Below are 25,513 nucleotides of genomic sequence, written 5' to 3'. Positions count from 1 at the left end.
GTTTAGAAAGCACAAGCCAGGCCTCCCTCATTAAAAACCGTTACGTAAGGTTAAATAACAAAGGCTACAGGACAGTCTTCGGTTGGTGGATGCGTGAAAATGAATTATTAAAAAAAATCAACGCTTCTTTCCTCTGAACTCTCAGCATCTCAAACACCCTGGGAGCCCAACGAGCACCTCGCTTCTGAGACCCGGCTGCAGCAGCGTTTCGGCTCATCCCAGCTCATCCCAGCTCAACCTGCCGCCCCGCAGATGCTCCACAAAACACAGCGCTTCTCAGCTCTCCTTCAAAGCGCCGCTCCCACCAGCCAGCGGTGGGGCTGCATTCTGCTGCCCAGCGTCAGACGCTGGAGAGGAAGCGGAGATCTCAGCCTGCGGCGCAGGGAGCCCTTCCCAGGCCCGAGGCTCCGCTCCTCCGGACCCCACAGGAGAGGAGTCCAGGCCTCCCTCACGTCGCCGTCGTTCTAGCAGATGAGATCACGAGAGCGCCCGGTTCTCCTGTCACAGGTGAACCACCCTCAAGACATCCAGACCTTCATCTCCTGCAAGCGAGAACGTGTATGCTGCAAGATTTTAAGCGCCACAGGTCTGACTGCAGCGGAGAAGGCAGATGCCAGCAGGGTACTGCTTGAAAAATGCGACCATCACCCACCTTTCAGCAGAAGGGTTCCACAGGCGCTGGGAAATCTTCCTGGAAACATGGCGACCCTCTGTCCATCATCTTTTTGGAACCAAAGAAGCCAGTTTAAAGTATTTCCAGAGCTAACTGAATTCCTCTCCTCCAGGAGCAAACTCTCCTTACTGCGAGCTGTGACAGAGATCAGGAACATCTTGCTCCGCGCAGCATTCCCAAGTCCTGCCCGTAAGTTTCAACTTCCCTGAAGAACCATTTCCTAAACCACACAGCGTGGGATCACCGCAGCGTTTATGGAGCGCGTCAATCCGCTGCAACGTCACCATCGCGGCCAGCGGAAGACAGACAGGCTTTTAGTGGTTTTACGCACGCTGCACTCGCGCCCAACGCGCGGCACCACCTCTCCCTCCCTGTCACGGCAGCGCTGGCGGGACCCGCGAGCGGTGGGGATCGCAGCTCGGAAGCTTGGAAAGCGCAGACTCGTGTTTCACCCCGGCTGCCGGAGCCATCCGGTAGCTGATAGCGTAGCAAAGAGAGGGCAGGAAGCATCCTGGAACGTCTCAGCTCGCTGCAGTAAGCTTTTTTTAAGCCGGTTATTAGGAATAATGCATCGACGTAACGTGCAAGGGGGCGGCCGTGCGACAGGAAGGGCTGCAGGGCTGCGGCCTGCGCAGGGATTTGGGAGAATTCCCCAGGAGATGAGAGCAGGACGGAGAGCTGGAATACTCTGCGTTCAGCTGCCCCAGCAGAAAGTCACCTTTGCACTTTCCTCACAACCGAGTCCGGCTTCTTCTCTGCAGCGACGGACCTCCCGGAGACACAGACTGCCAGCAGGAAGTATAAACATCCACTCTAATGAAAACCCCAAACCGCTCATAAGCGCTCAGCTTTTCCAACGGGAAGATAACTTCTTCTCTGGCAGAATCCCGGAGCTGCCGGGACCCGCTTCCCCTCCCGGCTCGCAGGGTACGGCGGGAGCGAAGCAGTCTCCAAGCCGTGCCACGTCTGGGTTCGAGGAAGGAGGCTCAGATTCACAGCTTCTCACTGCGCCCAGGACAAGCCCAGTCTGCCCAGTCAGAGCCCAATTACAGGGCTGCGGGCAGAGCTGTTCCCACAAGCTCCGCGCAAAAAGCCGTCATAAGCACACGAAGGAAGCTCGTGCATCGGCACCCGCGCGCCTCCCTTCCCTACGAGGGAAGACGGTTTGACTCCCGACGCAGCTGGAAGTCGCGGGAGCGGCGCAAGGCAAACCAGGCCGCCCCACGCTGGAAGCGAACCCCACATGAACCAGCCCCCCCAAAGCCAAAGGAGAGCGTCTCTCCCACCGCCCCGCGCGCCCCTGGAAGGAGGAGGGGCTGCCGCTCACCCCAGGCTCCCTCGCCACCTCAGATAAACCTCCAGTGCCCGTAGTTCCTCTCCCGGAAAGGCAGAGATAAACAAGCTTCCTATCCGGGCTGGCTCGTGCTGAAAGAGCGGCCTGGAACGCCCCCAGGCCGGAGGCTGGGTGTACACCTGGATGGAGCGGCCAAAGCCAAGGATTGCTGTTCCAGCACGGCTCAGCAGAGCTCCTCTCAGCGAGGAGAACCACGGCAGGGCAGGGGGAGAAGGCTACAGAGCACCATCAGGCTCCAGGCCAGTAAACATGTTTATTGGCAGTTGCTCTCGGACATCGTCTCTTCCAGCCCAGTGGGACTGGAGGGGAAAAATACGGATTGTCCGCGAGCGCAACCCTCATGTCATTCCCATTGATCCGCTGAGTCACTCCCGTATTAACAGTTTTGACAACACTCGGGCTGCACAGGAGCTCGGAAGCGGAATACAAAACACGAGAGGATGCGAAGCCTCTCCGCGTACCGACACCAGCGCAGAGACGCGCTGGCAGGGCAGAATCCAGAAACCTGCTGAACTGCGAGTGCCAACTTCCTCCTCTCCACCGGCTCTTCTGAAGAGTGCTGCAACAAGAAAACCAAACACAAACCACGCCGCGAGGGCAGGAGCACAGAGCTCCCATTCAGCGCACCCGGAGAAACTGCCCAGAAAAAACACAGCCTCCCCTGCAAAGCACCACCGACTGCACCCCGGCCGTTGCGAGGCAAGCGCGAAGCAGAGCGGCAGCTGTCTGCGCAAAGAACTGATTTGTAAGGCCTTTAACACGGAGGAGATCGGATCCCGAGGCAGACCGCGGAACGGGGGGCTCCCCCAGCGCACGCACCGCCACAGACCGGAGAGAAGCCGCCACCAGCCAGGCAGCGGAGCGGAGCTGGACCATCCTCGTCCGCACCGCGAGCCTGCAACCCACCCAGAGCCCCAAAAGGCGCCAAGCGCCAACAAACCCATCCCCAAACAACGCTGCCATCTGTACGGCACCGAGTTAAAACCAAACCCAACAAATCTTTGGCCAGTTCCTCCCAGCAGTCAAGCCTAACCTGCCACAGAGAAGGCCTCTCCCCGGGATCCCCATGGAGGCCTCCTGCCCTAATTTACAGCAATTCTTTTTCAGCCGCACTGGCAAACACCAAACGTTTCCTCCAATCTGTTACATAAGGCCCAATTTTTAACCCTCGGTGCCGGCAGCGGGGAGGTGGGCGCACGCTGCGCGCGGCAGGCTGACGGGACAGTCCAGCCGGCACGCCAACTTCTACGCTCCTCCGAATTCACTTCCAGACATCCCACCGCCGCTCGTCGGACAAAAGGAAAACAAACGGATTAGTTCACCAGGCAACTTCCAAACCCACTCGCGTGCCCGTAGTCGCCTTACACGCGGTTTGAGCCGCGTCCCCGTTACCTCCAGCTTGTCTAGAGGGGAGTAATTTCATGGCAACGGGAAAGACGTTTAACAAACCTCATTTTTTAACTTCAGAAACACACCTAACACGGCAGGTCCCCACGCTGCCCAGACCACAGGCCGTTCCTCAACGGAAAAGACACTTTTCCAAACATCCCCACAACTTTGTGTTGTTTTCCCCTCCCAGGTCCCAGGCCCTCGCTCAGTTCCCCTCTGCCAGCCACCAAACAGCAGCCACAGGCCTCCGGTGGCCCAGCTCCACAGGAGAGCTGCTTCTCATCCGCAAGCCTCTCCTCCTTGGCTGCCTTCGGAAGAGCTAAAGTCAGCTCCTGTCTGCTGGGGGCAGAAGGGGGAGGGTATTTTTCCTGTTTCTCACACTCATCCTCACCCACTTTGCTAAATCAAAAATAAATAAATCTGTTTTAAATACCAGATTCAGCACAGTCCCTTTCCCCAGATAAACACTTCCCAACCCCTCCGGAGAGAGGAAAGCCACATACAAAGGAGCCAACATCCTGCGAGGCTCCGGCGCCAGCGGGCAGGGCGCAGGCCCGGGGGGCGCACCCCGGGGAGGCCGGACCCCATCCCTGCCACCCACCCGCCCTCAACCGGGCCTTGGGGGGGTGAGGAAAGACGGGGAGGGGGGCTTCGCGATCCCGGGTGGACCCGGATCCCCCTCCCCAGGGCTACGAAACAGGCATCGCCCGGAGGAAACGCAGCGAGGCGGGCCTGGGCCCTCAGCCCCCCGAGCCGACCCCCACGGCCCCCTCAGCCCCGCCGGGCTCGGCCCGATCCCCCGCCCCAGGCCCCCCTCCCAATCCCCGGCCCCCTCAGCCCCTCCAGGCCAAGCTTGGGCCTCCCCCCGGCACCCACCTCGCCCCACGGCCCCTCCTGCCCCCCGAACCCTGCCCGGCCCCCCCAAGGCCCAGCCCCGCCGCCCCCGCCCGAGCCGCCGCCCGCCCTTCCCCGGCAACTGCCCGGTCCCGACCGGGGCGAACCGCAGCAACAGGGCACCCCGGCGGGTTCCCGGCGCCCGGCGGCGGCCGTTACCTCCGCGGGCCCTCAGCGCCGGGCCGCGCAGCCGCTGCCCCGCGGCCGCCTCCCCATGGCGGCGCCCCCGGCCCGGCCTCGCCTCACGCCGCCTCTCGCCTCCCCTCACCACTCCGCGGGCAGCGGCCAGCCAGCGACAAACGCTACGCCGCCGGCGTAGGCTCCGCGCGTTCCCATGCGCCCCCCGCCACGCCGCCGGCGCAAGCGCCTTTCCTGAATACCAACTCCGAAGCGGAGAGGCCCAGCGGAGCTCGGCGCAAGCGCAGCCGGCGGCAGGGTGGTGGCGCAACGGCGTTGGCGTAAAACGCCTTCGAGAATAGCAGGCTTGAGGCGGGCGGCGGGAGGGCGGCTTTTTGCGGCAGCGCCGAGCGCTTTACGGCAGCGCCGTGCTTGGCGGCTACCGGCGGGACGTCCTTTTAACTCCTTGCTGCCCGGCGGGCGGGAGCGGGGCCTGGCCTGGCCCAGGGCAACCGGTACGGGGCCCCGCTCCACTGTGGGGACAGCCCCGCACGTTGCCTGCAGCCCCCCGTACGGCACAGGCCTCGCTGTAGGGCATCGCTCCCCCATAGGGGCCAGGCCCCGCTATAGGGTCCGGGTCCCACCGCAGGGTGCGGCCCCCGGTAAGAGGGACGGCACCACTGTAGCGACCGGGATCCGGTACAGGGCACCGGCCTCAGCGTGGGGCGCGGCCCCACGGCAGGGAACAGGCCCCAGGATGGGGCACAGCCCCGCGACAGGGGCCAGGCCGCAGGACGGGGTGTACCGACCCAGTTACGGAGGACAGGCAGGGCCTGGGGGGTCCCGCAGAGGGGACACGGCTGTGGAACCGGTGGCTGAAGCACCACAGCCTCTCTCCCACCTCACAGGGAGACAGACTGTGCCTTTTTGGGGACAGCAGCCCCCAGCAAAGCTGCTGCCTCGCAGGGGAGGCCAACGGGATGGAGCTCCAGGCTGGTGGGGCCCACTGGGCCGAGGAGCTGGGTGGACACGCAGCCCCAGTCCTCTCCTAAAAAAAAAAAAAAACCAAAAAACAACATTTTGCTTTCTTTGGTTTTGGAGATCAATCGTTCAGCCATAAAAATTCTCTCCCAGCGCTCACTGGGCGGAGGAGGGCAGCCGGGAGGATCGTTTCCTTCTCCCGGTGGCGCCAGAGCCGGCCCCGTTTGAGCCTTTCAGCGAAACGCTGCGGGGAGGAGGCACCCGTGTGCGACCCCGCTGCTCTCCTCTTCCTCCCGGCACGGGACAGATTCACCTCAGAAATATTGTCAGGCAGCAGGCAAATGAGTTCGTGCGCTTTTGGGGGAGAAGCACCTCTTCGGCGTCACCCCAAAGAGCCATCTCAGCGCTTCCAGCCGCTTGAGTGGATTCTCTCCCGGCTCCAGGGAAATCCTCTCCCCCCAGCTTTTGTCTAAAGGACTTTTTCACTCATAGGTGTTTGCTTCTAGAAGAAAATGCCAGGATTTTAGAGAATTAGCCAAATAAACTGAGCTACTCTGCATGTAAAGCCCTGATGTTGCCGTCCCATCCCCGCTCCCGGCTCAGGAGGGGGGCGAGGGGCCACGAGCCGTGTCCCGCTGCCGGAAAGAATCAAATCGCCCCCGAAGTCCCCGACAGCGGAGCCAACCTATTTTTTATTTTGCACCATCCCACCATCCTGCGCCGCAGGAAAAGGCGATTTCAAGCGCTTTGGGATCATGCAGGTTGTTCAGACGTTGAGAATTTACCCACCTCTGGAGCAGGAGAGGGAGAAAGCAAATGATTTTGATTTTATTTCAAAGCAAATCTCCGGCGGTGAATGCGTGATGTCCCAGGGATGACCTGCAGAGACCCGGACAGCTCATGCTATGGAACCAGCTCAGAACCAGCCAGTTAGCAAGAAAAGTTGAGGAATTTCTGTCGGGAAAGCATCCGGCTACAAACCCTGCCCTCCTCCTGGAGGCAGGAGTTCGTTAGGGGCCGATTCGCGAGCAGACAACGCAGAACGAACCGCTCTCGCTGGCGCACGGGAGAGCGAGCTGCGCGAGGTCGGGCAGACGAAACCTTCCTGCTGTGAAACGTTCGCATTCGGGCCCTGGGAAAGCGGAAGAGCGAGAGAAACACGTCAAGAAGCAGGCAAAAGCAAAAGCCAGGCCCCTCGCAGCGTCCCGTGCGATGCACCCCTGGGTGAGAGCCCCCACCCCACCGCTGGGGACCCTGAACCTTTTGGGGAGCTCCTCAGGGCTGAGCGCGGCTGCACAACCACCCCCGTCCCTGCCCTTCGCGCGCGTTCCTGACAAACGTCGTCCCGTCCGCGCCGCTCTTGCGCGTGGAGCGCGGCGGAGGTGAAGAACTTGTCGCTCCGCAGTGCCAAGGACCCGCCCCAGTAGCAGCTGGAGCAGGAGCTGCGCCTCGTGCTCCGATTTGGAGGGCCTGGAGCAAGAATCTGAGCAAAAGCCGCTTCGTCCTCGCGCTCGACACGTCAGCGGCGCAGCAGCGAGCGGCTGGAGGAAACCGCTGCCGGTGAAAGCGAGACGCTGGCGGCTGGGCACGGGAGGCTTTGGGGATGAGGAAGACATCGAGATCAGCAGGTGTGTGGAGCAGCTGGGATGAAAACCACTCTTTTAGGATTAAATACCTGCTAGGGAGCGGAACTGGGGCAATTTGGGGCGATAAATTCAGCTATGTGCTAAACAGAGCGCTTCAACTCACCTGTGCTGTCCAACAGCCTGTTTACTCCCGGCGTAACGATCTCCATCCGGGAAATTAAGAGGAGAAGGGCAAAGCCAGCGCTGCAACGGGACGGCGCGAGTCTCTGCAGCGCTAAGGAGAGGCCAGGAAAAAAAGAGCTGGACCTCGGCGCTCAGGAGATGCGGTTTGCTCACCGCCACCCACGCCTGTGCTCTCCGCCGTTCCCTTCGTTAGAAAACGAGAACGGGGGCGGCGCCTTTGGCCAACGCTTATCAGGCATCGGTGAGAGTCCAAACCACAGCCTGCCGCTCTCGCGCCGGTTCCCAGCACAGGGGATGAGCTTCGTCTGTAAACGCGTTGTTCTTCTAAAGAAAAACAACACGCGGTGGGAGATTTTGGAGAAAAAGAAAGAGATTTTGCAGAAAAAAAAAAGAGATTTTGCCATTTCCCTCTGCCAGATGACTCCGGTTACCTAGGAACAGACACACTTCTCTCCAGTTCTTCTCATCGAGCGCAGGATGAGCATTTATTGTCTTGTGATCCGGACAGAAACACAAATGCAAACCAGAGCTCCACGAGCGACACGAAACATCACACACGTACGCGCCACGTGATGCCGAACAGAACCGGGAGCCAGGCCCGGGTCAACGGCGTTAGGAAATCTTAGAAACCTAATGTAAACATGTAAAACCATCCAGAGGGGCCCGAAAAAATAAGCCACGGTGGTGCCGGCAGCATGGGATTCCTGGAATTACAGTCTCCGGCACTGAAGAGGATGGAGGGGAGATGACGGATCCCATCCAGAGAGGTTCACAGCTCTGCGGAGATCTCGGGCAGTGACTCTAACGCGGCGCAATTTTGGTGTCTGGCTCCAACCATTTTGGTGGGCAGGCTCCTAAATACTCCCAGCTCCTCGCACCGCATGTTTTCAATGTGACTGAACGCGAGTGCTGCAAAAAAAGCCCCCCAGATTAGCTAAGGGGGGAAAAAAAAAAAAAAAAAAAAAAAAAAAAAGAAAAAAGGGAAGCAGGGCATGGAGTCCACTGCAATATTTCTCCTCTCGATTCCTTTGGAATCTCCAACCTGCTACACTGAAAAAAAAAAAAAAAAAAAAAAACCAAACCAAAAAAAACCACCAGACACCAATCGCTTTTGAAAAATTTTGGCAAGAGGCTGAGGCTGGCGAGGGGCAGGGCCGGAGGGAGCGTGGCACACCGGCGCACCGTGTTCTGGCTTCCAGCCCCGCGTTCGTACGGCCCCGTTAACCTCCCCTGGCTGCCGCAGAGCGCAGCCGTATTTCCAGGGGGTTAATCGATCAGTCTCTGATGGCAAGCGACACAGAACACTTAAAAAATCACACTTGACACAAGACAAAGGCACCGAAAAGCTTGACAACGCCATCAGGTCGTGTTCTGTTAAGAAAGCTTCAAGCGTTCCTACTTACAAGCACCCTACACACTGGCAAGAAAAAAAAAAAAACAACCCCTCGCGTTCGGAGCAGGTTAAACATCTCAGACCCAGCAAACGGCTGGTTCTGCGGCACGGCATCGGCGCCGCCGGTAAACCGAAGTTCAGGGAGGCTCTGCGCTCCGATTCCTGTTTGCTTTCGCTTTGGCCCTAGGAACAAAAGTGTCACGCAGCCTCCAAGCTGTACTTCACTTCATATTTACAGGAAAAGTTAACGGAGCAAACGGGAAGTTCTGCAGGGGCGATGGGGAAGGAAGAGTTCTCCTCCTTGAACTGTTATTTTATTAGATAAGGCACATGTAGAGAGTTTTCAAAAGACCACTTGCAAATCAGTTCCACCTAGCTAGGACAACCTCCCTGTCCCTTTCCGGGAGCAGATTTTGTTTTCCAGTTGCTCAGTGTGAATTGGGAGCGTCTCCGCTTACACCGTAACGCCTCCGGCATGCCATCCGCCAGCCTGCCAAGCCGGGCAGGCTCCGGGTCTGACCCAAGGGACGCCCAACCCCTCCCAAGGCTCCGCCACGGAGAGCTCCGTCCTTCACAGGACCATTGGCCGAAACTTTCAGAGCCAAAGACTTTGAACGCTCACTCCCTATAAAAATATTGGACATCCCAGTTTTACCAGGTTGGAAAAAATTCACAGCGGAAAAAACCTGCGGCTTTTGCTGCCCGGATCGCTGGAGGACACAGGGGAACGGGATGGCTCAGGCTACTGGCGCCCTGATGCGCACGCACAGGATGGAGATGAATGACGAGATGGATGCTAGCTCTCAGGGAAAACAATCCTCCCAACAGCTTCATCCCGCTTTAGCCGATTCGTGGAGAAAGGGAAGAATCCATCCCTGCTCGTACCTGGAAGGAAAGCGCTGCTGGCTACGCAGACGCAGAGCGGGTCTGCGCAGCTAACATCAGTTACGAGGACTAAGAAGCTTTTTCCTCGGTCTACCAGACCCCGTTGCATAACGTTTGTGCGTCACCTAAACCGGTAGAAGGCAGAATTTCAACTCTTCATCCTAACGGAATTACTCCCAAACCACGCGCTGCGGCCCCAGCACTGAGATCAAGAGTTATCTTGCGCCCGGCTACCGGCTGGGAGCCTGCAAAAAAGGGTGTCCCGACAGGGCGAGGTGTGTCCCGCAGGGCTCAGCACAAAACCTGGGTGCCACACGGGTGGCGTTTAGGTGGCACAGAGACCTCGTGCTGCCTGCCTGTGACGGGGTGAACGTCACCCAGGTCCAAAGCCCAACGTCAGCCAGCTTTTCAACACTTCCCAGTGGGCTTGGAATGAGGCTTCTAGCGAGCAAGCGTTCACTGAATGAGGTGAATCCGCACCTTTGAAGCGCACAGATCCGGCACAAAGTTCTGGCAGCGGGGAAAGCAAGACTTCTAGCGTAACAACAGTCCTAGCCAGGGAAACGAGGACTTTCGAGGACGTCACATCTGAACAACACTCACAGCAAGCACTAGAGGATCCTTCACCTGAGAGCACAAACAAACAAGGCTGTGGATTTTACAAATACCTGCGATATCGCTAGTACCAAATAATTTAGGTGTCGTGTTTCCCTTAGAGTGAAAAATTCCAGATTATTCATCCGGGAGAGTAAACACCAGTTGCTACTAACGCTGTGATTGCGCGTGTTACGATTACAGACGGCTCGGCGGCGCGCCACGCGTTCGATGAAACCTAAGCAGGGAGGCAGGAGGAGCAGCAGTCGCGGTAGTGTTCGCCGTGGTGGGGAAGTCAAGCCTTTTTCACGTACGGGCGTGAGAGGATTCCCTCAAGCAAGGGCAGCAAACAGTCGGTTCCTCGGTCTGCGAGGAGGCAAATCCCGGTAACTCGACACGACCAAAAAAACCTTTCTGGTAAGGGCGTGCAGAGCTCCGGAGGCGGCAAGGGCTGACGGCACGTATCTTCTGCAGTGATGAGGAGGCAAAAACCAAAAAAAAGTCCCCAAGATGACCGGGGTGCTTGGGGAGGAGGGAATGCAAATGATCTTTTCAAATAACAAGAATAAAAAGACCAAAAATAAAGAGAATCCAGGCAGTTTGCAGCTGTTGCTGCTTAAGGCCATTGGTTTCCCGGCGGATAGTTGGGCACCGTGGGGTACTCTGGCAGGCTGTTCCCAGAAAAATTGCTGTACTGGGCCTCCCTGCTGGGGGGATTCCTCCACGTGCCGCTGTTCCACTCGTCCTGAGCTTTCTGGAAACTTCCACCAGCGCCTCGGTAGATTTTATGTACCTAAGGGATGAACAAGAGGAAAGTCAGCAAGAGGTACCCACACCTTTTCCTCAGAAGAGCTGCAGTCACTTTGGTGCTGTGTAGCGTACTTGTTTCTCTTTCTCTGGAAAGAGCTGCCTTTCCAGGGAATAAAAGTGCTAAAACTGTAAGAACGCAGCGAACAGGGGTGCAAACGGCTGCTGTGAACCCAAGACTTAAGCCTGCTTCTGCCGCATGTCTGGGGATTCACGTTGGGGATCCCACAGCAAGGCAGCCCAGGCTGAAATCTCTCCAAAACCGACAGTGCTGCTTCAGCAGGGCTGGTGCCTCCTCTGTTCCTCTCCCATCAGTCTACTGAAGTTTTCCAGACACTCCTACCTCCAAATCCTTCTTCCCGCAGAGGAGCGAGGACCACTTCTTATCCTGCCACCTCACTGCAGGCCACCTCAGATGCTTCGCCATTACCATCAGCAACCACCCCAACGAGCAATGAAGCGACATGAAGGAACATCTCCACGTGAAATGGTGACAACTCAGCCCCAGCTGTCTGGTGTTGTCTGGATGTGTCCTTAGATGCTCTGAGACACATCAACGTGCACTATAAAACCTTTAACAGCAGCGAGGGCTTACGGCGCTGCCTGTTCACGTTGTTGTTGCGACACAAAACCGAGCACTTCAGGTCAGAAAGCCATCTGAAGCACCTACCCTTAAAATGCAGATGAGCATCGCCACCGCTGACATTGTAAACATAACGGCAGGAAACAGCATGAACACAGCAGCTGCAGCGCTGGTGCTGAAGAAGGTAACGGCTGCTAGCCATCCGCTGGAAGAAATAAAGAAAGAAACAATATCATCATAGCTCTTTTTTTAAAGCGTCCTGTTAGCAGAAAAACCATTTACTCGCACCCAGAAATTAGAAGGCAGCTTTAAAGCTCCTGAAAATGAAAAGAACAATGAAGGAAACGGCCAGAATTAAACGCAGCTCAGGCAGGTGTTTCCCCAGGATCTCAAATCTCGCTTGCCAGCACCCCTCGCTAATCCTGCCTCAGATCTTTAGGGGACAGCCGGCTGCACAGACTTTGGGAAGAGAAGATTTATTCCCCAGGTGCTTTTGGAGATCAGACCTGGGAACAGGGAACACGAGGGTCCTGTGAGTCGTCGTGCACTGCTCACCATGTGCTGCCAATACTTGGAGGGCAATGCTCAGAAAGGATCGGCTGAGTCTTGAAACCAGCTGATCGAATGGTAAAAAGAGATGGACGTTGTAAGAAAGTGCTAAAAAAGCAAAGCAGGTGAAGATAGCCAACTTCTGCCAGCGCAGGAACTCTGGCAATAACCAGCAATGGAAACAGAATGGTGTACTGCAAGAGCAGCTGTAATTATGCCACAGAGGAAAACAGAAAGCTGCTTCCGCTCCACCCTGTACAGACTCCCAATGGTTTCTCGAAAGTCCACGGAAGCAGCCCGTAGCTTGAAACTCTCCGGCACGGGAGCTGCAAGCTCAGCTGTAAGACTGCAGGAGCATCCTACTTACCAAGCTCCCCATCCGGAGAAACCGATGGCTTGCAGGATCGCGAGGATAAACTGCGCCCCAAAGATGAAGAAAAAGGCCATAAAATTAAACGAGCTGTCTGACCTGTGAAGGAAGAGAGGAACTTAGGGGGAGACTGGCACTTCATGCTACTTCGTGCTGACCCCACCACATACAGACCCTCGAATGCGGTATCTCAGAAGAGATCCCTCTAAAGCCATGGATTTGGGAGGTTATTCCTCCTTCCCTGGCAGCGAAAGCACGCAGACCCGTGAATCATCAGCACCCAATCTCCTCCCATCAGCCCAGCTCCCGCGATTGCTCTACCAAAGTAATTTCATCCAGGATGACACACGAGGAGAGGCGGTCTCCCGCAGAACACAGAGCGCCTGAATAATTTCTCTGACCAAACATCTGCAGCCGGCACAGCCTGACACCTGGGCGGCTCTGCCGCTGGTGAGCAGGCACATGAGGGGCTGAGGACTGGCAGGCAGAGATCGCCCAGAGGCTAAAAGTGATCACTGGGCATCACAATACCAGCTGGAAACGTCCCAGCGGCTGCTCCTCATCACGCTTACGGGCCCAGGGTGAATAATCCAGTGCTGGGACACAGTCGGAGGTAAAAAAAAAAAAAAAAAATCTTTGCAGGCTCCGCATCTCCAGGATGTACAGGCTGAGAAGGTGCTGAACGTGCAAGGCCCTTTGATTTACACAGGCGTAACAGGCAGCACGGACGCGATCCCAAACAAGGCGGCTGACCGGATCCGTTCATGGTCTCTCCATCGCGGGTGCTCTGGGCCACAACCCAACTTTTAGCTTTTCCGCAGAACTGCAGCAGAACATCTTCGACCCGTTCAACTAGCTACGCCGATGAGCCAGCCCTCCACTGTAAGCCCAGGCACCTCTGAAACTCCCCAAATTACCATTTTTAATGATACAAATGATCCCCATTCTCTCAGGAACTCCAAGGGCCCACGATTCACAGAACAGATTGACAAGAAACATTCCAGTTGCTTATGAGGCATCTTGGTGCAAGGGGGTTTACACCAGTCAGTCCCAGCTCCTGTTCAAACCCTGAAAGTTTATTACTGTTCATTATTTTCATGTTTATTAGTATTACAGTGCTAGAGGAGATGAGGGAAGCGGAACCCCAGGCTCTGGAGAGGACGATGCTGTGAACCCCAGAAAAGCCTCCAGCCAGGCCCCTGCCACTCCGAGCCGTGCGTGTTGGGATGGTTACCTTCCATTTGCAAACGACGGCCACAGAGATGCTGGGAAAGAAATTTGTCATCCCCGAGGATCCTCACGATGCCGCATTTCAAATATCACCTCAGAGTGCAGCAACGTGAAGGCAGCACTTTAGGCACGGACTGTTGGCAGCAGTGCCTGTCATGAGCCAATTAACGAGGATCAGGCTCGAAGCTGAGCCTTCAGCCTCTTGCAGCTACAACCTGGAAGGGCTGGAGGAGTCTTCCTTTGAAAGGATCTGTGGGAATTAGTGAGGATACACGGAAAAGGTGATTTCTGATCCAGCTTTCTGGTGCAGATTTGCAACAGCTTTGCCCTCGCACCAAAGCTCTGCGGCTAATTTCATTTGGGATGCAGATGTACAACGGAGGTTTTACGAAAGCGTCCTCGCAGCGCCTGGAGGGCTGCCTCCTCCCAGAACAAGCACAGCGAGCAGCTCTGACCTCGCTTCCTTGAATCCCAACTGGCTGCGATCCCGCAGGAAGCGGTGCTGCCCTGCTGCAGTGTTTTCCAGGCCTCTTCTACAACTGATGTCCAAGTCAACAATCTCTGGGCTTGCCGCTCCGTCCCTAGGGCTCACTCTTTTTGTAACTGCAGAAGTCTTTACACAGAGTCACCTCAGGGACCTTCCAGCATGCAGTTGCATAAACACATCCAAACGACATGAAAGGAATAATTAGAAACCCTCCTTGCGACACCCAGAGGAGGTCAGTGGGGAGGAGTAATTTTTCCCAGGCTTCAGAACGGAAACTGCTCTTTGAACGGAGCTCTGCCCTTCTGCCCTAGGGCTGGGGACAACACCCCAGCCCCAGCGGGCAAGAGTTCAGCGCTGGGATTTGCACCTCTTTTAAAACTTTCAGATGAATCTGACCCAGTGGCCTTCTGTTTCCATCAGAAATCACCCTCCCCTACGCTCCGTGAGGTTTTAAGCACCACGAGTGCATGAACTGCCCAGCGCTGTTGGTACACAACACATGAATTCGGAAGAGCATTTACACAATTATTTGAGCCTGTGCTAAACAGAGAGGACCCCACCTGCCAACTCCCATTCCTATCAACTCATCACAGAATCCAGTGAACAACCAAAATCCAGAGGATTCTGGTCACGGGGAACCAGAAGCAGCTTCACCTGCAGAGTCCAAATCCCTGACTGGTACGCGGGGTCTGCTGGTGCCCCATGGTGGGACGCTGCACGGGTCCCTCCCCCTCTCCGTGCCTCCTCTCCCTGCGTCCGGCTGGAAAACGCTTGGGACCTTCTCAGCTTTGACAAGCATTCTGCATTAATGTCTGAGTAATGCCTCGTGCTCCACGGCAAGCAGGAGCAAATGCAAAAGATTATTAATTAAAGTGAAAACGCAGGATGGCTTTAAATATTTGTGGAGCTTCAGAAGGACGCGCTCCAGAGAACTGCTTTCAGCTAAACAGCAAAGCAGCCAAGCTCTCAAGTATCCAGAGACAAAAACCAGAAGAGTTCTCAAAAACTAATAACTTAAGTCTTCCATCGCTATACGCTGCAATTAAGCTTTACCAAATTAGTATCTAGATGTTACAATGGCATGAGGGTGCTCCTAAGCCTGAGATATTTAAGTAAAATGTGAATTTTGTTGTCCCAAAAGTGGCAAACTACTCGCCGCTGCTCATCTCCAATCCTAGGCAGGCGACCCTCCATCCTACATCTGGCATTTAAAAGTAGCCACGTTCTTCTTCGTTGCAAAATTAAACGAGACACTCAGACACCACGTCCTTAATCTTTATCCCAGACAGACACACTCCCCAATACCCCCAAGTCCCTCTCCCGGAGGAAACCGAAACAAATCCACCTGATGGGCGGATGTCCTTACCGAAAGGCTTTGTACGCGGGTCGGAACCAGCAGATGTAGCTGCAGGGACTGAAGAGGATGAGCCAGAGGATGGCCAAACCAAAATTGACCCCGTAGCCTCCTCCGATCCACCACGCCAGGCACGCGATGATGTTCACCACCAGCGTGACGCTGTAAACTGCAAAGAGGGGACAGGAAAGAATGTGAGGTGGTGCAGTTTCACGTCTTCGTGCCAAAAGGAAACAAACACCCAGTATTCCCAGTATGGGAAGGGGCCATGCTGTGCTGGGAAACTCAAGCCCAGTAAGGCAGCTGCTCCACGCGAGCCGCAGGTTCCTGCGGGGCGCCGGGGCCGGCAGCGCAGACACATCCATCTCCAGAGGGAACAGTGCCGCAGAGGGATGAGGACACTCTTTTGGGACCTGCCAAAGGACGGAGAGCTGGGTAGCAACGGTGCGACCAATATAAAACTCAGGCCAGTACGATTACGAACGACAAGCAAGGTTCAATTCCCATCTATGAGAACAGAGCGGCGCAAAACCCTGCCCTGCACCCATTCTCCATACGGCTTTGGGCTCTGCTTGCCGAGGCTGCCTCAGGAGCTATCACACAGCCAGCGCGGCGCCTTGCAGGCGCTCTCTCTGCTTCCCTGCGCCTCGAGGAAGCCTGGAAGTTAGCTTCAGGGCTCGTACGTGCTGCCTTCAGCGAGGGGATAAGCAAACTCCAATCAGGCTGAGAGCACGGAGCCACGGGGGTGCCTTAAAGGCCCTTTCCCATCCCTGTTCCTGCCACTTGGATGAAAAGGAGCAGTTGACAACAGCCCCCAGCGCACGCCACCGCTGCGCCAGGCAGACGTACGCGAAGTGACACGGCTCCCTCCTTTCCCTGAAGCTCAACGTTGCTGCAAAGGGGGGCTGCACGCTCCACAGCTTTCTCAGGCTGAGCTCAGTTTGTGTGCCAGCAGCTCCCCGCTTTCCTCCGCGCTCTCAGGGGACTCCCTGCAGCTGTCCCTGCATCCCCCCAGCTCCACCAGTGTCAGAGGGGCTTAGCCCAACTGGTATTTTGGAAAACAGGTGGTGACTCTGAAAATCCTTCACAGTAAACTGTATCAATCAGCACAGATAAAGAGGAATGAGAAGACGGAGGGTCACGGAGGGTCCGAGCACCAAAGACCCTTCGGTACCACCTGCTGACGAGCTCACATTAACACTTTGGACCCTGGTCTCATTTATTCAGTTAAAATTAAATCCCTTCATTTCCCCTCACACCTGATAAGTGACCATGCTCTGCCCGTTCCTCGCTGCACTACACGCCTGCACACCACTGGCTTGGTCCTCCGACGCCCGACGCCAGCCCAACCTCTCCTTCTGACTCTTCTCTTTCCTCCTCCTGGCACAGACCCGCCTGCCTCCACGCAGCCCCAGGGGCTAAGAAACGACTACAAAGTTGTGCAGTCGTAAAATAGTATCGACACCGCAGTCCGGAGAATCCAGTGTGGGAAGCATCCGAACCCGGCTGCTGCTTCTGACATACAAATTACACGAGAGTTAAAATAAAACATTGCTGTGCCACAAAAATAATTTCTTCCGAGTAGCTGGCAGCAAGGCTCTATATGCAATGGTTTGGATGTAGCTTAATACTGGGGGGAAGAATTTTAATTTTTTAAATTTCATTGATACAGTAATTAGCTGTACTTCTCCAAATTTTCATTTTCAGAAGTTATTTAGTCTCCAAAAGTTCCTTAATGAAATAAAAAGCCACCAAGCTGAGAGCACCTCTCGTTTTAAGGAACTTCAGGCAGGAGTTTGTCCTCCAGTAGTGGGAGCTCTGGCACAGGTTTCCCCAAACCACCATCCACCTTCATAAAACGTTCACATCCAATTAAAGTAATGAGCATTCAACCTCCTAGCGAGGACTTTTGTGTTGCTATTTTTAACACTGGCCTTTTCTTGTTCACCGCCTTCCCTCCATACGTGTCTCCCTCTCCATCCCCTCCCCAAAAATCGTAGCGAGCCCAAAAGAAAATTTCAAACTCCTGGTGAAGATGCCAGGTCTCCTCAGCCAGGCGTGGACCAGTTGCCCAAATGGCTGGCACCCTTCCAGCCAGGAACGAGGGGCGCTTTGTTCAGGAAGGGTCGCAGACAAAGGCAGCTTTACAGCACGCGACGTTTAACCAGTTAGTCTGAAGGGACGAGCGGTTTCTTCAGGCAAGAAAATCACAGAGCTCGTTTCAGCATCTCTAAATAACGGAAGAACAACGCCGCGACAGATGATGCTATTATTTACGCACACAAATCTCTCTCACGCACACATCTGGAATAAAAGCCATGCCACCAGACGCGTGTCTGGCAGAAAACGAGCTTTCCTTCCGTGAGAAGGGTAAATAGGATGACAAGCATTTGGGGAAAAAAGATAAGCAAGGCAAAAAGATTTTTAATCTCTAGACCTGCCACAGCATTTTTCATCCGATTTCATTCCTTGGAAAAGAATAATCAATTTTCATTACTGGCTTTGGAGTGGCTACGCCAGACAACAGGAGTCCGGAGGGCTGGGAATGTTTTGCGGGATACGGGTAGCTAAGGAAGGGACGGCGTGTCATGGAGACACTGCTTCAGCTGGGAGGGGAAATCTGCAGAGGGCGCACACATGGGGGAATTTTAGCCTTCCTACAGCAAGGTGGGCAGACAGGTAGCGAGCAAACAAGCTGCTTTTATTTTCTTGTCTAAAATTCTTCTATTCATCTGAGTTTAGATTAATCGGGAATTACTTTACAAGGGCTATTTTGAGGAGTAAAACACCTTTATTCATGCCAAGTGGCATCAAATGCAGTCTGCTTTTTTCCTCCTCAAATTGACTGATAGATTTTCTAGCACTGCTACTCTCTCCTTTCTTCAACAGCAGCTCTGCGGCGAAGACTGAAGGCACAGCAGCTTAAAATTTCAGCCTAAAGTTATATTACAGTATTCTAAGATGAATCATTGTTTCTCATCAACTCAAAACTTGAAAGCAGCTACGTCATTGGGATCTATGTTTTTTTTTCAGTCCACACATACGTCTTCCCAGCACAAGTTTCTTATTCAACTTACAGATCCATACGTGGTAGATTCTCTTCACCAGAGACTGATAATCAATGGGGATCTCATCGGCAAAATTCTGGTAGAAACACGGTTTCAGAGGGATGAACTTGGGGAGCGGTGGGAAGTTATTCACCTTCTCTGCAACACAGAACACAGACATTAGCTGCAGGCAAAAACATTCTCGTACGGCTGAGCAAGTGTAATATCCTCCACGCTTTCCCGAGGAGAATCCCAAGAATCAAAGGAGAAAACCACCACCAGCTCTGGCTGTTCACGTTACTCACGGCGGTGCATTAATTCTCAGCCTGGACGCCAAACGCCTCGTTCTCCTTCCTCAGCAGCAGACAGGACATTTAAGCTAGCCCATGCGAGGCTCAGAGCGAAGAATAGAACCAAGCTAATGATTTTGTTGTGATGAGACTCAGGAATGTACCCTTTTTTTTCTTTAAAAGTCAAGTTTTGCCTATAAGGTTAAGCTCCAGGACAAAAAAAAAAAGAGGAAAAAAAAGCTTTGCATTCAGATGTGATAAACAAAACTCTGACAAAAGCGATACAGTGACGAAAAGCTTACCTTGGGAAGAAATTATGTTTTAAAATGAAGTAATTCAATGCCTAAATCCTCTGCATTTAAGCTGCTGCCAGCTTCTAGACAGATGCAGAGATCTGGCTGCGCCTGGATGTGCGTTTCGACATGTTTGGGAACGTTTGCTCCTGCCTTCCAGTGCTGATTAAAGTTTGATTGCAGGGCATCGTGACCAATTGTCTCTAGTCTACTTCAGCCTCAGCTGACAGAATTCAAAACAAGCAGAGGAAGAGATGAAGAATGTCCTGGGAAAACCTCCAAATGGCAGAGGAGATGAGAGGAAACGTCTGAACAAGAACTGTCAGCACAGAAGTTCCCCTTCTCTTGCCATTATCTCTGTGCAGAAGATATTTCGCAGCTGCAGCTTCTTAACTTCGCTTGAAGGTTGGTAGGGAAGAGCCTCAAGCTGGAAGCCAGGTTTTAGGGAAGAAAAGGCTTTACTGCATGCGAAGGAAAGGCGTGTTTTCACGCAGAAAATATGGCAAGGGTAACACCCGCTGTGAGTACATCGGGATTAAATACGGAACAATCTGAAGTCACCAGCCCAACTTGACTTTTCAGTAGCCTTTTCCTTACAAAAGCAAACATTAAATCTTCTGCCCTTCCTCACCCTTCTCCTCTAAATGCAGTTAGATGCCACTAAAGCCAGTATGAGTTACTGGTTAACACCAGCTGCTGGCCCCATCACATGGAGTGGTGATGCCCCATGGCTGCTTTCAAAGTCTGTAAGAATTTGGGCTCCTTAGCGCTCATTTTCTCTTGGCTATAAACACCTAACGGGCGTTCTCCTGGGCTGTCTGTCTCAGCAGCCTCCAAAAGGACCAAACAACGCTGGATTAAAAGAAAGGAAGGGGCCATGGCTTCTAAAGCTAAAGAGACAGCTCTCCAGGGAAGTCAATGAGACCAAGATTAACCGACCACAGTAAAAGCAGATTCTCTAACAATTTTTTTTTTTTTTTTCCTTGAGGGATGAAGAAAATGTTGTTCTGTCCCTCTTCAACAGCTGAAGCTGCAGCTGGTTACTTCGGCTCTGCCGTCTTCCAGTTTCTCTCTCCTACAGTATGGACTGGTCATGGGCAACAGAGCCGCTGCCAGCCTCTAGTGCGGAGGTCCTCAAATGGTGGAGCCAAAACCAGCTGGCCTGCTGGGCACCACCCGCTGCAGCTCAGCATTTTTCGAGCTCACAAGATGCTCCGAGTCCTTCCACAATTGTTTGCTGGGTACACAAAGATGGGGATCGCACCTCATCTCCGCTGCTGCCCAGCTGCAAGCAGCCAGGTGACCACTTCTTCCCCACCCAGAGACCCTCTAGTCTTCAACTATTCTGGGACACTTCCAAGAAAATATTCCCATGTATGTTTTTGTGAATAAATTCCATCCCTATCAAACTTTTAAATAAGCCACACCTACGCCTTCACCGCTCGCACAGCAAGCTCAGCGGGCAAATCCACAGTGGATACAGCAGAGAAGTGAATACGACCAAGGCAAGAGAAGAGAAGCAGCTGAAGAGCTTTAGGGATCGCTAAGATCTCAGGAAGTGACACGTCGCACGCCTGATGCGTTACAAGCCATACTGGAAAACATTCTCTGAAACTGGTCTCAAAAAAAAAAATGGCGGTATTTTGAGGTGCTCTTACCTGCCATTTCTATTAGAAGCGTTCCCTGGGGAAGTTTCAGACAGATAGCAACAGATCTACGGGAAAAAGAAAATCAGGTCAGCCCGTGTCACGAACCAGCACCCAAAGAACCTCCTGGACGCGCGTACCGTCCGGCTGTGGCCGGACAACACGCCGAGACGGACAGGTCTGGGTGGGACACGGCCAAGCGCAAACATCGGAAGAGAAGTTTGTAGGAGCTCACCAGAAATAACGCCTCATTTAGTGCTGAGATGATTTCTTGGCTCCTGGCTCTCCGTGGACCTTCCCAACTGCCGAAACAAACAGATAATCGTTATTAGCTGGGACATAAACTGCTGTTCGAAGAAAAAAAATAATCAGCTGGTACACAAAACCCAACATCCCTCCTTATTTTAATAATTGTGCACAACCCTTCTCAAACTGCAGATTCATTCTTCCTGGTAGCGCCGGTGAACACGAGCGTAATTCTGGAAGCATCAAATCCTGTAAAGTCTGCTCGGCGTCAGCCGTGCTGCTGATTTTGGCAGAACCCATCACGCGGCTGAAAACCGCAGAGCGGTCTGTGCTGAGCTTTGATTCCACCCCCTTTTTCGTTACGGATCAAAACACCCCGTGCCCCTACCTGCAACCCCCAGAATGGCAACGCAACACCGCAAAACAGCCCTCTAAACCAGCACCACGGGGTCTGACCGGAGTTATCAAGGATGAAGGGAGCCCAGACTAAAATCCGCCCCTACAAAAACACAACAAACGCCAGACCGACGGCGACTGCCGCGCCGAGGTCAGGAGAGCTGCGCCGCATCCAAAGATCCAAAGCCCTTGGGATTTACAGCCGCTCATTTCCCCGTTCTGCGCCTCTGCGCTGTCCTCCTGGGTGCCCCACGTGTGGTCTGGAGGCTGCAGAGTTTACACTGGCGCAATTATTTCGTTGGGGTTGCGTTTACTTTCCTTTTTAATTGAGCTCCTCTAGCGCAGTCCTTGGTGGAGACAACGGGACTCCTGGTTAAAGGCTCGCGCACGGGGGTCCCGTCGCAGCTTGCCCACAACACAGACGTTACCCAGCGCCTGACAGGCGCTTTAGAACTTACGAGTTAGAAATGGAAATGTTTCGCTTTGCCTTTTTGAATGTGTGAATAGAAAATAAAGTACGAAGCCACCTAAGAGTACACTTAAAACTTCACCCCGGCCATCTACAGCTGCTCCCAGCTGAGATCCATAAATTTTGGGGGAAGAACAAATGACGCACGAACACCAGTGACGCTAAAGCACGAAGAGAAAAGAATCTTTCACTGGAAGACGAGCAAATGAGCCAGGTCCCCCTTCAGAAGAGGATTATTTAGTTCATGTACCCAGTGCTGGTGTCTTACGGTTGCAGAGTGCTGGGAGGCATCACTCTGCTGGAAACAGGACCAGAGGGAAAGACCAAGGGACACATTCCGGGCTTGGCAGGGACATCGTGGCCAAACAGCAGCTCTCCTGTGCCCTCCCTTCTCAAGGAGACAGCTGTGGTGCAGCTGAGCGGCTCTGACCCAAAGGAATGAATAAAACCACAGAGAAAGGGGCATCCCAGTGATCCACGCCCTTCTCAGCTTACCCAGCTCTCATTTAACTGCCCATTTCCTAACAAATCTCAGACTTTGCCTTGAAGACAGAGATTATCCAGATGGGTCCCTCCCAACGACCAAAACTACCGAATATTCCTCCCTTCGGCAACTCTTGCTTTTACGAGTAACCTCACAGAAGTTCCTGGGACAACGACTGTAGTTTCCCCAGAGAAAGACGTGTTTTGGAACCGCAAAGTGGCACCAAGAACATTTCTGTCTGCAAAGACAAGACATACGGTAATCGGTTCCTGAAACGCATCGACCTTCCGCTGGTTCGGCTGCACCCAGAGTCCAGCCCAGCTCCTGGTGAGCGGGAGCTTTTCCCCACGGACACCTACGGCAGTGAGTTCGAACCTTTCGTGGGCGCGAACTCAGGCTCCAGGATCCAACCCGACAATATTTCTGATGTAAAGCAGGGAAAAACCTTGTGTCTAGTACGGGATGGTGTTGCTCAGCTCAGACAGCCGGTGGCTAAAACTCCTTTAGGGAGGAAAATGCTTGAGTTGCGAGATCCCGGCATGAAGAAAGAGATTTTGCAGCAAACACAGATAAACAGGTACACAAATTCATCCAATCGCACACGAGTTTGGGCAAGATAAGCTCTCCGCTCACCGCGACGTTTTCAGTTTAATTGGGAACAGAGAAAACCCAACAACCCGCACTCCACCGCAGAGATTTCCTCATCGATAATCCACGATATGTGGCGGGACGAAAAAACCACAGGCGCTACGGAAACCACCGTGTGACGTGAACTTCCCTTCTCCACCGTGCTCGTCCGCGGTCAATGAATAACTCCAAGGTTTAGAGTCCGACGCGCGTGACTCGCCAGAGCGCACTGGAGACAGCTGGAGTGTTTCTTCAGCGGCGTTTCCACGACAAAAATGTCCCGCGTCGTTTTAAGAGACAGCATTTTCCTTTTAAACCAAGGCACGTACGCAAGCAACATGCTTTTTTGTAGGCAGAACGCAACATGGCGACTTTGGCGCGAAACACATTTCACCGTCTCAGATCAGGGAAGAATTTGTGAAGGAATTCTCACTGCTTTCCCCAAAAAGAGAGAAGGCGGGGCGGGGGGAAATAAATAAAGAGCAGGCCGAAAGAGGAGCACTGACAGGGACGTGGGAGAGCTGAATAATTCCTGCTTTGCCATAACCCTACCCGGTGACCGGGTGCGTCCCCCAGCACCAGATTCACAGGACACCGGCACAGTGCCATCTGCAGATGTCCCAGCCAAACCCAGTATCATAAGCTTCCCCCCCAGCAAAATCCTTCAGCTCCCACAGTCTCGCTTTAGGATATTTTCTGAACGGGTTGTATTTTCGCTCTGCCAGGATGACTGCAGCAAGACCGAGAGCTCCGACGTCGCTTTCAGAGGTCACTTCCCGCTCCAAGCCAGCGGATCCCAGATATTTCCAAAGAGCAAATGGCCTACAAGCAAGGGCACCCCGCAGAGATCGAGGAGACGCGGATTCAAAACTGCCAGGCGAGGCAGGGAACCAGCGCAGCCTCCGGTGTTCCTGAGACAAGCAAATGCCTCGCTCGTACGCCTCTGAGCGGCATTTAAAAAGGAAGTGCTGACTCCAGACCAGTTTTAAGAGAAGAAGCGAGTTTTGAGTCTCATTCAGACCCACAGGTCTTATCAGGAACTTCCCAGAGAGCTCAAGGCAGCAGAGGTCACTCTGCAAAGCAGCAAAACGCTGGGCTCCGCTTTACAAACCTCGACTTTGTACGGCTGATGCAGTTTATATCTGACAGCGTTTCTCCTCCCCGCCGCACGCTGCCAGCCCCCGCGCAGCAGGACGCCGCCCCTTCAGCGCCACCAGCGCAATGCTTGCAGTATGGCGCTTCAAATCAGACGGGGTGTCAAAAATAGCAAAAAAAATCATTTCAAAAGTGACCAGTGAAACTGGGGAAACTGTTTACGGCAGCACTGCTGCTGAGGAAACACGGAGGGAACGCTTCCAGAGGTGAAGCTCAGCTGCTCCGGGGCAGAACCGCAGAAGGCTCGAGAGGAAGGCACAGAAACACGCGTGTTCAGGGCACAAGCCTATCCCACCGCTCGTCGCCTGCTTGGACTGACCACACGAGGAATACCGGGGCTGCAGGCAGCAGCAGCGTTAGTTGGCCTAGAATAACACTACAGAGCAGATAAATTATTCCATCGATTACCTGGCTCATTTCTAACTCACCGCTCTCTTTGTCACAGGTTCGGATAAGAGTGCCTTGAGCTGGTTAATGCTCCCAAAAACCCTAAGACTAGAGAGGGGGGAAAAAAAATCCCAGTGTCCATCAAGGGCAATATGTGGAAGAGCCGGTACCCAAGCCACGCACGCCAGAAACCTTCACCCTCGCTGCTCACGGTCCCTGGAGAGTCACCGACACCGATGTCCCCAGCGGGAGCCGCACAGCCGCCCTGCGCTCACCCTGCCCTGTGTAACCTGGGGAGCCCCCGGCACCGGCCCGGGCAGACGCGGGAGCAGCCTCGGGGAGGGGACGGGGGGCACGGGCCGGGTGCCCGCAGCCCCCCGAGGGGACGGGCTGCACCGCCACCGGTATCGCCAGCACCGGCTGCTCCCGATGGCGGCTCCCACCGGCGCTGACCCCAATCCCTCCCCAAGCACAGCTCCCCCCCCAACGCTGTCCCCGTCACCCCCATCGCCGTGACCCCTCCGGGCCGCCCCCCTCCCCGGGCAGTCCCCGCCGCGCCACCGCCAGCCCCACAGCAGGCCCGGGCCTGAGGCGGCTCTGTCACCTCGCCCCACACCCGACCTCCGCGGGCAGGGCCCGCTGCACCGCCAGTCCCCGAGGCCGCTCGCGCTCCCCCCCGACCCCCTGCTCCCCCGGCCCTGTCCCCGTCCCCGTCCCCGTCCCGCCGCTCACCGTGCCCACCTCAAGGCGCAGCGGCCGGAGCCCCGCTCCCCCGAGCCCACCGCAGGGCACGCTGGGAAAGAGAGTCCCGCCAATGACCTCCGCCGCGGAGCTGAAGGCAGAGAGGACTACATTTCCCAGCATACCTCGCGGCACGCACAACCCCCTCCAGCGGGGCTGCTCACGTGAGGGGCCCAGCCAGCTGCGGGGCGTGGGCTGAGGCGCGGCTGACTCCGCTACGGCGGCCGAGAGGGACAGAATGGTCAAGGGACGGGAAGCGTGTGGGACGGGGTGGGCGGCGCCTCGCGTGGGGCGCGCCCGGGG

At 54.8% G+C, this 25,513-nt stretch overlaps 2 protein-coding genes across 8 annotated transcripts in view; both read right to left on the bottom strand.

Annotated features, from left to right (window-relative positions):
* CSNK1G2 (casein kinase 1 gamma 2) overlaps window positions 1-4,691 on the bottom strand; it is a 35,717-nt gene extending 31,026 nt beyond the window's left edge. Inside the window, exon 1 of one of the 3 annotated variants that reach the window (XM_086767041.1) lies at window positions 4,579-4,691. The gene's annotated coding sequence lies outside the window, so the exon portion shown is untranslated. Of the gene's footprint in view, window positions 1-4,469 lie in introns of all 3 variants that reach the window. The other 2 variants (XM_086767040.1, XM_086767042.1) reach the window with 2 other exon arrangements.
* Window positions 4,692-8,519: 3,828 nt separating this feature from the next.
* Window positions 8,520-25,311, bottom strand: SCAMP4 (secretory carrier membrane protein 4). 5 transcript variants are annotated; one of them, XM_086767482.1, is made up of 9 exons: window positions 22,676-22,967; window positions 22,451-22,538; window positions 20,941-21,007; window positions 20,718-20,773; window positions 18,507-18,635; window positions 15,442-15,598; window positions 12,356-12,457; window positions 11,527-11,644; window positions 8,520-10,842 (listed from the first exon to the last, which is right to left on the bottom strand). In XM_086767482.1, the coding sequence occupies exons 4-9, from the start codon at window positions 20,722-20,724 to the stop codon at window positions 10,666-10,668; spliced, it is 690 nt and encodes a 229-aa protein (XP_086623608.1). In that variant the 5' UTR covers window positions 20,725-20,773; window positions 20,941-21,007; window positions 22,451-22,538; window positions 22,676-22,967; the 3' UTR covers window positions 8,520-10,665. The 5 variants fall into 5 exon arrangements, with proteins under 5 accessions (XP_086623608.1, XP_086623605.1, XP_086623604.1 ...); XM_086767479.1 differs by lacking the exons at window positions 22,451-22,538; window positions 22,676-22,967 and adding an exon at window positions 25,202-25,311; XM_086767478.1 differs by lacking the exons at window positions 22,451-22,538; window positions 22,676-22,967 and adding an exon at window positions 25,211-25,295.
* Window positions 25,312-25,513: the final 202 nt, after the last annotated feature.

This window comes from Chlamydotis macqueenii, chromosome 26 (assembly GCF_036417535.1).
Source record: "Chlamydotis macqueenii isolate bChlMac1 chromosome 26, bChlMac1.mat, whole genome shotgun sequence".
Classification (NCBI taxonomy): domain Eukaryota; kingdom Metazoa; phylum Chordata; class Aves; order Otidiformes; family Otididae; genus Chlamydotis; species Chlamydotis macqueenii.
The sequence above is the reverse complement of the archived record's forward strand: the minus strand, read 5'-3'. Positions and strand labels throughout refer to the sequence as shown.